Source organism: Volvox carteri, assembly GCF_000143455.1.
Source record: "Volvox carteri f. nagariensis unplaced genomic scaffold VOLCAscaffold_82, whole genome shotgun sequence".
NCBI lineage: Eukaryota > Viridiplantae > Chlorophyta > Chlorophyceae > Chlamydomonadales > Volvocaceae > Volvox > Volvox carteri.
In genome coordinates this window covers 376456-389206 of record NW_003307625.1, presented here as the reverse complement: position 1 = coordinate 389206, position 12751 = coordinate 376456, and the positions used below count along the sequence as shown (strand labels likewise).

At 52.8% G+C, this 12751-nt stretch overlaps 2 protein-coding genes across 2 annotated transcripts; both read right to left on the bottom strand.

Annotated features, from left to right (window-relative positions):
* Nucleotides 1–5321: 5321 nt before the first annotated feature.
* On the bottom strand, nucleotides 5322–6119 carry VOLCADRAFT_99137 (uncharacterized protein; the record flags this gene model as incomplete). Its single annotated transcript, XM_002957900.1, has 1 exon — nucleotides 5322–6119. The coding sequence occupies one exon, from the start codon at nucleotides 6117–6119 to the stop codon at nucleotides 5322–5324; it is 798 nt and encodes a 265-aa protein (XP_002957946.1).
* Nucleotides 6120–9103: 2984 nt separating this feature from the next.
* VOLCADRAFT_107899 (uncharacterized protein) lies at nucleotides 9104–11231 on the bottom strand (the record flags this gene model as incomplete). The annotated part of the gene is made up of 3 exons (XM_002957899.1): nucleotides 9104–9235; nucleotides 10694–11016; nucleotides 11144–11231. The coding sequence occupies 3 exons, from the start codon at nucleotides 11229–11231 to the stop codon at nucleotides 9146–9148; spliced, it is 501 nt and encodes a 166-aa protein (XP_002957945.1). The 3' UTR covers nucleotides 9104–9145.
* Between the last annotated feature and the right edge of the window lie 1520 nt (nucleotides 11232–12751).

The following is a 12751-nucleotide window of genomic DNA, read 5'->3' as shown; positions in this document are numbered from 1 at the left end:
GGCCCCGTTGTGGCAGCCGTTGNCTGCGCAGTGCGTGCGCGCGATGGCCCCGGCCCTGTTGGGTCGTTGTCGGCGTCCTGCGCCGCATTGGCTAGGCGTTCCCTCATTTCGCGGCTTTTCTGCACGTGAGAGAGTTCCTCGTTAGCTTCCATTAGGAAGCCTAGTGCGGAGCGATAGTCTTGCTCTTCGCAGAATTGTCTGACTTTGTCAAACATGCGCGACGGCGGTGTTATGCCCCTACGCTGGGCGCGTCTCACGTACTTTTCGTACATGTCCTGGACCTTTTGTACCAGTTTTTGCGCTTTTGACGGGCTCACCTGGCGCAGCTGGTAGCGCTCATGGTCGGCCTCCGCCGACTGGGTGCGTTGAGGGTTCCTGGGACTGGCCATGAGGGCTAAATAGAAAATGTTTGAAGAAACTGAGATGTAGGTGCGGAAGCGTTGGAGTACTCGACTCCGAGGTCTTTTGACCGGTTGGTCTAAGATACCAAAGTTGTAACAAAGCTTGCAGTTGGCAAGCAGTTGCGAAAAAGGAAATTATCCAACGATAAAGGTGGTATTGATAAATACCGTTTGGTATTGGAAGATTATGAATAGTTCTTGGATGTACCGTTGGTACGATACCGTTGGCCCGGTGAGCCAAGGGCCGCCTTAGCGGCGTTACATTGGCCGTCCGGCAACTTCTCGCATGGGGCACTTCGCGCTGCCAAAATTACATACACACATTCGTTTACATCTATATTATCAGTTTGTGCAAGAAATCCCAAAAAAGGAGTTGCGGCGGGCCCGGCCGGCCCTAAGGAGAATCTACGAAAATTTACGACCAGCCAATGGAAAGACCCTCAAAGTATAACATACATAAACTTAATTAAACATAAGAACAGATAAGACGTTTAGAGCCTTGTCGGTGACATGGACGCCGCTGTTGGCTTGGAACAGCTATTTGCTGTGCATAGGGACGTGCCCGCGTTAGCCGTGTTGCAACAGCTCAGGATGGATTTCAGCCAGCAACAGCCTCAAGAGCTGCTGCACAACCACCGGGAATGTCTTCAGTTGGGCACGTGTAGTTTTGGTCGGCGGGGTCGAGCATCGTACGCATTGCGCACAGAAACCAAGGTGCAGCGTCTCTGTAACCTGTAACATCGCTAACATATCCGGTACACGGTGGCAGGCTTGCCGAGCACGAAATGAAGGGGGGGTCGCATCCAGGGGTCGGCAAACGCCGCTGGTACAGCGGGTCCTTCCGTTGTACCCGTTGCAGAAATATTCTTCATCGCTGGTACGGCAGCCGTGCGGAAGGGTGCAGAAATTCCCCCCAAAAGGCAGGTTTGCGCAGTTTTGAAGCTATAAACTTCATCATTAGGTTACCAAACCTTCCATTTTACAAGGAGGTAAACGCTAGCTTCGAATCTTTTCTCGAATCTTTTGATTACAAGCTTCTTGAGCTTGTACGGCCCAGACGAGCCAAGAGGCTCATGAGCCGCCGAGCTGGAAACAATAACTGAAAAGAATAAAAAAAGGCAACAAATCAAAACACTGTACTGTGATCCTCATTAGTCGTCTATGTACTGCAACCTACGTCTCCGTATGCAATCCAAGACATGTGCCAATCCGCGTTGATTCTCGACACCCATCACCGCATTCATAACATCTCCTGGAGCAATGCCTAGGGTCCAGAGCTTAGCACGGATATCCGCATATTCCGGACACTCTAGTAGCACGTGCCGTTCATCCTCCACTGCCTGACGATTATTGCAGACCCGACACCACCTTGCGGCCCGTTCCCTACCATGGGGTCGATTGACAGCCAAAGGCCAAACACACATCCTAAAACGCATCAGAGTGACGTGATGTTTCGGTAAGATGTAGCCTTTGCAGTGCTTAGGTTGCCCCATCCACTGCAAATAACGACACATCTTCACCCCTGGTTGCTTGTCGTCAGAGACAAACATATGTGGGTCAATCGCCAGCCTTTCACTACCCCAGTCGTCATCAAATCGATCTCGGAGTTCCTGCAATAACTGGTCAATATCTAGGACATGTGACGCAGCAATATCTACCCTAGCCTCAATCCCTTCATCCGCACCACCCTCAAACCCCATGTCGTACCCTAAAATTTCTAGTATCCTGACAACCTTAGATCCCCAGCCATCGTGACATAAGGAGGAAGCAAAGGCCAAACGAAGCTCTTCCCGAAAACAATGATGATACACCGAGCCTTTAGCTTCTACCAGTCGGTTCCAAAAACGGAAGATTAGGTTCGCCCAGTGTACTTGTAACGGGTACTGCCCCAGTTCCTTAAACAGTAGCCGATTGGGAGGCACCCCCGCCCCAGCCAACTGCTTCAGGAAGGATTTCTGCAGACCAGCCATCTTATCCTCCAGCGCATAATCAAAATAACATGACCGGTGTTCTTGACCTCTAGGGAAGCCTCGTTCCAGGACCTGTAGGACACTCATCGGGCCCCAGACCTGTACCCCGTAAGACAGGATGGATCGTACTTGTGCGTCGAAGGCTTTGACAGCAACAGCTGGCACAAACAGGCCCTGTCGCCTAAGCTTGGTGACTAATGCGAAGAGCGCCCGTTGTCCAGAGGCATGAAGTTCATCACGACAGGACTCAAAAGGGGTGCCCGGGCCATAATGAAGGCCCAAGTACCGTGTACAACCCTTCCACGGTAAGCTTTTACTCACATGCGCACCTCCATCCGTGACCATCATGGGAACAAGCCCGTACTCGCCTAACTTGTACATCTCTTTGCAGGCATGCATGTCATGGTGAAAAAACAGAACCTCACATTTTCCTGTATTAACTTTCATACCAAACGCTTCACACCACTCCCTCAACGCACGCAGCAGTGCCATAAGCCGTCTGTGCGAGATAGCAAAAAGGTTTAGGTCATCAGCGTAGAACATAAGTGGGATTCGCATACCATCGCTTTCGGGACAATCATGCGCGGCCATAGCATCAGGTGCAAGACGGTCCTTGGCTTCCACGTAGTCTGCAAAACCTTCCCCGAAAATGCCGTACAATGTGGGGCTCAACGGACATCCCTGCTTGACCCCTTGAAACGAGGAAAAGGAGTCTCCCAGCACCCCGTTGACATTGACCTTGAGTTCTACCCTCCGGTAACAAGCCTTCAGAGCATCCAGCGTGGCACCCGTCACCCCTCTCTCTTCCAACCGCATCCATAGAAGATCCCTAGGGACCTTGTCAAAGGCTTTTTCAAAATCCACCTGACACACGAAAAGGGGTTTCCCAGTATTCCTCTTAGTGTTGTCAATTAAATGTCGGAGCACAAACAGGTTATGGCACGTGCCTCTCTTGCTACAAAACCCTCCTTGATAAGGGGAACGAGCTCCCGACGATTCACCCCATGCACTGAGTCGGCGCTCCAACAGAAACGCATACAGTTTTGAAAGCGCTCCGCCAACTGCCAGCCCTCTGTAGTTGCCCAGGTCATCCACGTCGCCCTTCTTGTGGATGGGTGTGAGTGATGATACCTCGAATTGCTTGGGATAATCACCCGTCGTGCGGATATGCTCCATGAGCTTCAGCAGGTACGGTGCAAGCACAAATTCCGTCTTGTTGCCAACCTCGCGTTGTGCGTATTTCAGAGCCTCAGCCGGCAGCCCATCCACACCTCCTGACTTGTTGTTGCGCAGTGCCTTCATGGCCACGATGACCTCGTCCAGGGTGAAGGGGTTGTTCATTGCAAGAGCCGATGATACCCTGGCGTCCCTTTTTGTGTTACCCCGCTCCCAGCCGCGCCCGCCCCCATACACCGCCTCGTTGATAAAACTGAGGATGATATCCGCTTTGACGTCGCTGGCAGCAGCCTTGTCCCCATTGAAGAGCGTGTCGAAGTGCCGCCTCCAACTAGCAATATCGTTGATGGGGCAAGCGGTCTTGGGCTTTCCACTGATCCGCTTCCAGAGCGCGCGTTGATCTCCACAGCACTCTTTCAAAAACGCCTCATATCGTCTGACCTTATGCGCTTCTGTAGCTTCACGTCGCAGTCGCTGGTATCGCGTCCGTAAGCTACTAAACATACTTCGCGCGTCGGGATCCTCCATCCATGCATTTGCTCTCATAAAAGCCTTGTGCGTGAGCATAGCTGAGCGAGCCGTGGCACACTCTTCTGTCCACCAAGGGGCGTCTGAAACTCTCCTCCCCACACTACCTCCCTGTTCCATCGAACGACCAGCTTTTCTAACGGCTCTGGACAAGACGTCCAAGATGGCCTCAACCGCTTCAGTACTGGTGGTCCCTTCCATCCCCAAACGTGCCGTGGCCTCTGCAATCCTTCTCACCACCCCTGCGTCATCTGTTTCAAAGAGCTGGGCGTAATGCGCTATCTTTCCCATGTCAAATCGGAGTCCCCTCGTCCGTCTAACATCTGAGTGCCTACCAACATCAATTTCCAATGCTACCGGGCAGTGATCGCTTAGAAGCTTACCCGCTCCTGGCCCGAAATCAGCTACTGGGATGCCTAGGACCTGAAGGCTCTTGCAGTGCGTGAACAGTCCGATCGTAGCGAAGTACACATCAATCATGCTTCCCATCTCTCGCACCCTGTGGTGGAAAGTGATCACACCTTCCCTGTCGCCCTCAACCCGTCCATTGAGAACAATCATTTCCATTTCACGGCACATGTTTGTGAACGTCTTACCAAAAAGGTTCGTGCGGGGATCCTGACTCCGCCTGTTTGGTACGCCTCGGAACAATTCCGAATTACTGACTTGGTAACCAGTCACCTCTTCCAGATCGTCATCGTCCTGGATGTCTGGCGTTTCCTGTTCTCGTCCCACCCTCGCGTTCATGTCTCCCATGAGTAGCACTTCATCCCCTGGCCTGGCATATCGCTTAATCAATGTCTGAATGCGACACGTCACCCTCTTGGCTACCGATGAAGGCGCCATTCGGTGTCCCATCACCGTGTTGTACACCATCGATCCCTCAGGTGCCGCGTAAGTGGCCCCCACCAGTAACCCATTCCCTCGCATGTTCAGGGCAGATACTATCCATACCTCGTGGTGCTGTAGATGTGCCAACCAGCTGGGCCGCCTTGGCATATCTTTCGCTAACCCACACACAGACGCCCCCACGATTGCCATCCCCCCCAGCAGAGAAAACCCGAGTTCCAAGAGGAACAACTCCCTTAATGCAACCTTCTCCCACTTTATGTGTTTCTGTAATGACTACTACATCATACCCATCAGTCATCATCCGAAACTCATCACAATCAAGTTTCCAGTCAGTCAACCCTCCCACGTTCCACTGAAGAAACCTCAACTTACGAGTCTCTTGGCTCGCGGCCCCCTAGGGGCGGTCGCCGCGCGGTGCCATGCCAGCAGAACCACCAGCTCCGCTGGGTTGCGCGTCCACCCAGGGTCCCTCGAAGGGGACCCTGCATTGTCCGTCCATGACCGTGATGTCCACACCACGTTCCCACCTCGGCTGCACCTTCTTGACGTCACGCAGGTGGATGAATGTTGCCATGCGTTGCTCGTGCAGCTGTTTGCCCGTCTTTGTGAGCGCGTCCATGAGGATGATGCCGTGCTGTTCACGCGCAATCTTTCCTAGGGTGACGAACGACTTCCACACTTGCGGATTCAGCAGAATGTCGACTAGGACGGTTGGCTCATCGGTACCTGCCCGGTTACACTGTGCATCCGAGGCTGCACCGGCCGTTGCCGTGGGGCGTACACCCCCCGCAGCAGTACTGCCATTCGCCCCAGGCTTCACTGTCCACGGGATGATATCGAGAGTGTAACGTGCCCCATTTCGCAGCCGCTGAACCATGTCGTGCAGGACGTCGCTCAGTCGGTCCTCATCCACCAGCTTCTTGGGAACCCTCGCCAAAACCTTGTCTTCGTGGAACGCTGCGCTGTCGTTGCCAGCCTCATGTCGCCCGGAGAATCCCGCTGCGGCGCTGCTGCTGATCCGCTCCTCCATCACCTTGAGCCTGTTGTCAAGCCCAGACACGCTGGTTTCCAGGCCAGCGACCCTGGAGTTCAGCCCATCCATGAGGCTGATTTTCTGGTAGATGTATTTTATCATGGCTGTTTGGTCCATTTCCTTGTCGGCCATGGTATCATCCTTTGTCGGTGAGGGCATGGTGGTTCTCTGCCCGTCGCTGCCCTCGCTACTGTCCTCCTGTAACGTGACAAGTGACCTGATAGGAGTGTTCTCGTTTTGTTTGGCTAGCTTATGTACCCGATCTGCGAGTTCCTTCACCGATTTTGGCGGGGTCGGCTGGTGCCTCCCCTTCTTCTTGGCCATACGCCCGCGAAGAATTTCAAGTGAATTGGTGCCTGAAGCTCTAGACCTAGCTAGCTTTGAGAGGTTCTCATAACGAACAGTCAACTGACGACCTTTCCTCGGCTTTTACCAAAAAAAATTCCATACAGTTATTCGACCCTGGCACCAGTACCCGTGACAGTTATTCAGGGTTTGCCGACGCATCTCACCATTCAACTAAGCATGCATGTGCTCGGTTGAATGCTCGTATGTAGCGTGCGAGTTTACCCCTATCAGGATGTTTGCTTGCATATCCCTCCAAGTGAGAGGGCTTGGACCTATGCTGATGTTCGTTCCAAAAAGTGAACTGAGGACTGATGCTACGGTGAAAGGTATGCACGTAAATTCGCCCGTGCGCCAAACGCCCTGTAACTCGCTTACGCTAATCTCACATTCCAATATGCCACTGCACATTCCTCTCCAGCCTGGCCACATTCTCTTCCTCGCAAACGTACTTGGGCACCTTACAATCCAACACCATACGTGCTTTGGAAACGCGGGCAGCTGCTTCACAAGGACCCCCCTATTTATTAGTTTTAGCGTTTGTTCCCACTTTGAGGTCGTAAATGCCGTACAGTATTATTGTCCCTAACAGAGGTCGGCAAACCCTGAATAACTGTCGCTGGTACTTGTGCCAGGGTCGAATAACTGTATCGAAATTGTTTTTTGTAAAAGCCGAGGAAAGAGTGTCTGCGGGCCGATGTACCAAAATTACTACGTTACACCATCGCTGTTAAAGCCACAGTTGTCTTGTTGCGCTCAATTACGGATAAGTTTGTTCATCAAGTGCGTCACTTAACTGCTCAAATCCGCATCAGAAGTCGTATGCGAGCACAACCCCCAACCGACCGCACGATTACCTCAGTGTTATCTGAGCAATCCGTCACTTCTACTCTGCATAACAACGATGCATATCTTCAGTGGCAAATGCCCTTGGTCAAGGTCGTCAATTGACTGTTCGTTATGAGAATCTCTCAAAGCTAGCGTTTACCTCCTTGTAAAATGGAAGGTTTGGTAACCTAATGATGAAGTTCATAGCTTCAAAACTACGCAAACCTGCCTTTTTCGGGGAATTTCTGCACCCTGCCGTACGGCTGCCGTACCAGCGATGAAGAATAGAATTGAATTTCTGCAACGGGTACAACGGAAGGACCCGCTGTACCAGCGCCATTTGCCGACCCCTGGTCCCTAATAAGATTATTTATACCCGCCCGGCCGTCAGGGCGATGGATTCAGGGCGATGACCCGGATCCACTTCGCCTTGCACTTTTTGATACAGGGCGATGGATGACGTACAACAAAGGTCACACTTGGCAAGAGAACAAAAGCCTGCCAACTGAGAACAATTCAGTATTCCTTTAATGAATAAAAGGAACAGAATGCTGCCAAAACAATCAGTGTTGGAAAACATAGGTGGCGCCGCAATGCTCACCCTCTGATCTACATAAAGCCTTGAGGAATCATAAGACATGATTGGATGGCGTACCAGTAGCTTTAGTACTCAGTCCATTGCTGGCACAGCAAGCTGACGCATGGATGCGCGGGAAGCCCATGACCCAATCTCTTGCCGTTTCGGACATAGGGACCGTATAGGCTTAATGCCAGCGTCACGCTTTCAAAGAAGCGGACGTGGATAGCGAAGGCTCCCTATGCGCGGCATCCTTTGATAGCGATGAGCACGCTCGTTAGTAGCGTGCGTCCTTTTCCAGACGTGACGTATCGCGTGCGCCTTTTTATGCGTTCGTGATAAGACGCGAATACATGTTGCAGTCAATATTCATCATGTCCCATTGCAGAAGCTAGCTGCATGTGGGAAACTCCGATTCTGCGTTCGTGGGTTAGCTCACCGGTAACACCAGACATGCATATCTACCAGAACTCACGACGCATGGTAGAATCATTTACTGATGGCCCTGAAACGTGTAGTTAGATCATGAGGATCATTAATCTAGGAGAGGGTCCTATCTCCATCGCTAAAATTCTCTCCAGACCAAGCAAAATGACAAGGACACGAAAACGAACCCACGAGCAAAGTTCAGCAGCAAACGAGGATGGTATATCGAATCGATGATCCACTCGTTGGCCTCGTCAGGGTTGGGTTAGAAGCTCGCGCAACCCCGATGGCCAGGTATTGGACCTCTGCTTAACACCACCAAAACTGAACAATATCTTACCAACATTCATACAACGAACGTTATCGACATATGTTTCGCATCCCTTATGCCATGCAAGGGCGCCCATGTGCATGACTCCCACTCCATTCTTATAAAAGCCTCTTCGTGTAAAGCTGCACCCCTTGCTTACAACAAGCATATCAACGGTTTGTTCCAGCGTTCTTCATTGTATTTAAGCCTATATGGTCCCTATGTCCGAAACGGCTAGAGATTGGGTCATGGGCTTCCCGCGCATCCATGCGTCAGCTTGCTGTGCCAGCAATGGACTGAGTACTAAAGCTACTGGTTCGCCATCCAATCATGTCTTATGATTCCTCAAGGCTTTATGTAGATCAGAGGGTGAGCATTGCGGCGCCACCTATGTTTTCCAACACTGATTGTTTTGGCAGCATTCTGTTCCTTTTATTCATTAAAGGAATACTGAATTGTTCTCAGTTGGCAGGCTTTTGTTCTCTTGCCAAGTGTGACCTTTGTTGTATGTCATCCATCGCCCTGTATCAAAAAGTGCAAGGCGAAGTGGATCCGGGTCATCGCCCTGAATCCATCGCCCTGACGGCCGGGCGGGGTGTATAAATAACCATTCATACAGTTCGAAGCGGATTGGGGAATGCATTTTACCTTGAAAGTCATTGTGTCTCTGGCTAGTTCTGAAAAGAAATCAATCATGGATTAGTGAGTTTCCTTTTCCCTTCTTCGCTGGTCAATCGCAGACGCCTCCGCGCTAGGCTCTGCCAGCAGCAGGCTTGTGGCAAACGGCCGCTGAGGGGCGGCTGGACAGCCAGCGGGCCGGGACGGGGTGGGTTCGGTCGAGTCATTTAGCCTAGTAGTATGGCCTTTGGAGCTCAGAAGGGGTAGTGCTTGGTGTAGGGGGGAACCAGTCAGCTGAACCTGCAGGGATCTTCCCGGGTTGAGGAGGTAGCTACCTCTATAGATGTCACCACATGAGAGTCTGAGAGTCGTTCGAAGTTCTTTGGATAGGTTTATGTGTCATGCGCGTGTTGCCCCGCTGAGGGGCATTGGTGGGCAGCACGATGGGGGTATAGTGGCCGTTGGGCTGGGGTTGTGTTTTTCTGCAGCGTAAGGACCCTTGGCAACTTGTTTCCGCCTTCCCATGTCAACCATCCAGGAGAACAGAAATGAAGAGGCCACGCCTACGTTGGAAATTTTATGTATCCCAGATTCCCAGCCCAAAATAACCGATTTGAACCTGGGTGGAATCTGGAAGAGTTTACTCTCTATGGTATTATTTCAGTAAAAATAATTACAGCGGTTGAGGCAAGTCTGGCTACGTTAAGACAGCTATACACCTGACAAGAACCCATTCACGAAATTCTGCAGCTGACTAGCATCTTAAGCTATGAATACGAACGATAAGTAAGGGAGCCTAAGGCTCTATGTATCCGAAGAAAGAGGTAGCTATTGTTTGGAAGCGGCCACCTTCTCCACTGCCGCCTCTTCCTTTTCAACCTTATCCCCTTCCGCCTCCATCCCTGCCGCCTCTATTCCCTGCCCCCTCCTCCCCTTCCGCCTCCTTCCCTTCCACCTCTATCCCTTGCCGCCTCCTCCCCTGCCGCCTCTATCCCCTGCCGCTCCTCGCCTGCCGCCTCCTTCCCCGCCGCCTTCATCCCCTGCCGCCTCCTCCCCTGCCACCTCCATCCCTGCCGCCTCTATTCCCTGCCCCCTCCTCCCCTTCCGCCGCCTTCCCTTCCACCTCTATCCCTTGCCGCCTCCTCCCCTGCCGCCTCTATCCCCTGCCGCTCCTCGCCTGCCGCCTTCTTCCCCGCCGCCTTCATCCCCTGCCGCCTCCTCCCCTGCCGCCTCCTTCCCTGCCGCCTCTATCCCCTGCCCCCTCTTCCTCTGCCGCCTCCTCCCCTTCCGCTTCCTTCCTCTGCCGCTTCCTCCCCTTCCCTAATGCGGTACACGGGCATATGCCACATGCCACACGTGTCTCGTGTGCCTATGGCCCAGTTAGTACGGTCCAAATCCTCGACCCGCGACCCCTCTCCATGCATGCATGCATACCCAGGCGCAGGTTCTCACAGTCGTGGATATGGTGGCAGGTGGCGGGTGATGTTCCAGTGCCTCGCCAGTAGGACCTGCGATCCAGCACGCCTGGGGTGTGGCAGAGCCCAGCAGTCCCACGGCACAACAGTCTCCGCGAACCACCATGGTCCATCAGGGTGAACCGGGCCCAACGTGAGCGATGATGCCCTGCACCCTCCCAAACCACATGGTTGGATCCTCAGAGGCAGGACGAGAGAGAAACCATTTTCCAGCTTCCAGCGCCAGCGGGCCAGCCCAGGCCCAGTGGAGGAACTTGGCTGTCGCCTCAATCACACAGTTGGCTGGCCATTCAGCAGCTGCCGGCCTGTACAGGTTGTAAAACCTCCGTAACGAGGCCAGTTGCGAGCCACTGAGTGTGTCGATCCGCTCCACCCGGCCCAGGTAAGCTGGGTGCTCACGATGGAGGAGAAAGTCCTCAGGCTGCCACATTGTCAGCGGCACAGGGGCTGTTTCTGATATATCTAACCAAACCACGACTGGATGGTGGCGTCGGAAGACACCGATTGGAAGAGTTTCGTCCGCTTAAATAGCGGGGGATGCAGCCATCCCATGAATCGTACAGCCAGTTCCGAAATGGCGCGGTCCAGTCCCGGAATGGCGTACCGTTGATCCATGCTTGCAATCGATGACGGGACTCCACGAGCCAGGGACCAGCGTCCCAGTCGTAGCCTGTGCTACGACCCCCGCCCATACTTCTGCAAGTATGGACTTCCGCCTGAGGTGGCGTTTACTTGTAGGCATCCATGACAGCTTCCCGCTCGCCGTCTGACCCAGAGGTCGGAGCCATAAAGATCTGACAGAAAGGCGGCAAAATAGGCAGTTGGAATTCAGTTAGTTCCAGTGAACTTGTCCAGCAACCGCGCCAAGCGAGAAAGGAAAATTAGACAGAAAAATGTATCAGTTTGGGACCAAATTTAAGAAGCGGAATACAACAACTATCCCCCCTCTAGATGCAGCGTCCTCGATGCATGGCAAGAAACTGGCAGAGCAGAATCGGGCCAAAAAGCGCGGGAGTTAAACACTTACCTTTAACCCGCATATCTTACCTCGCCCGTGCTCGTTGCCGTGCTTCTTCCAGGAGAGGTTTCAGATCAGGGGTAAAGTTAGCTTCTGGTTCCCAAATGTTGTGCTCAGCCGAGTACCCAGCCCATTTGACAAGATACTCGTGCACAGTGCGCTTACGGCGGCGGTTTCTGCCTACTTTTCGGGAACCGTCCAACCGTGTATAATGTCTGCTTGCCTGAAAGCCAAGTAACTGGTCCTGGCTCCGTGACAGTAGGAGCAGGTTTTGGCTGAAGCGCATTAGCAGAGTCAGTAGTACGGAAAGGTCAGACTAGAGAGACATGGAATGTGGGGTGGATGCGCATGTCAGGTGGTAGTTGCAGCTCGACTGCAGAAGACCCAACCATGCGAACGACAGGAAATGGTCCCACCCAACGAGGTAAAAGCTTACGAGAACCATCCGCTAGGGACCTCAGGTTCTTAGTGCTCAGCATCAACAACTGGCCCTGCGAGAAGGTGATGGCACGTCGGGATTTGTTAAAGTAGTCCGCAGTACGTTGCTGTGCAGCTTCAAGGCAAGATTTAGCATCAGTCCGTCGGGACACAATTGTGTCCCGACGGACTTTGCAAAGGACTTGGCAAACGTCTTTGCTGCTGGCAAGTTGACGTCCAACTCCCGCCAAATAGGCAAGGCAGGATTGTATCCGTAATTCAGGAAAAACGGACTTTTGCCAGTCGCGTGATTCACAGCATTATTAATCGCGAATTCAGCAGCAGTTAGGTATGTGTCCCAGACAGAAGGCGTACGACCGGCATAATTGCGCAACATATCGCCAAGAGTGCGATTCGTACGTTCTGTCTGTCCATCGGTCTGTGGGTGATAGGTGGTGCTCAGGTTAACACGCATGCCTAACAGATAACCCAGGGTGCCTGCTGGCAGATTGCGATCCGCGGTCGGTCACAACGTTCTTGGGAACACCATGCAAACGCACTATGTTGTCAAAGAACAGACGTGCAGTTTGCTCAGCTGTGCAGGATGATACCGTAGGTGCCAGGTGCACCATTTTCGTGAATCGGTCTACCATGACCAAAACGGCATCGAATCCCCCCTCAGTTTTGGGCAAAGCTACAATAAAGTCCATGGTAACACTTTCCCAAGGGGCTTCCGGCACAGGCAAGGGACACAGGAGGCCGTGGGGCTTACCAGAC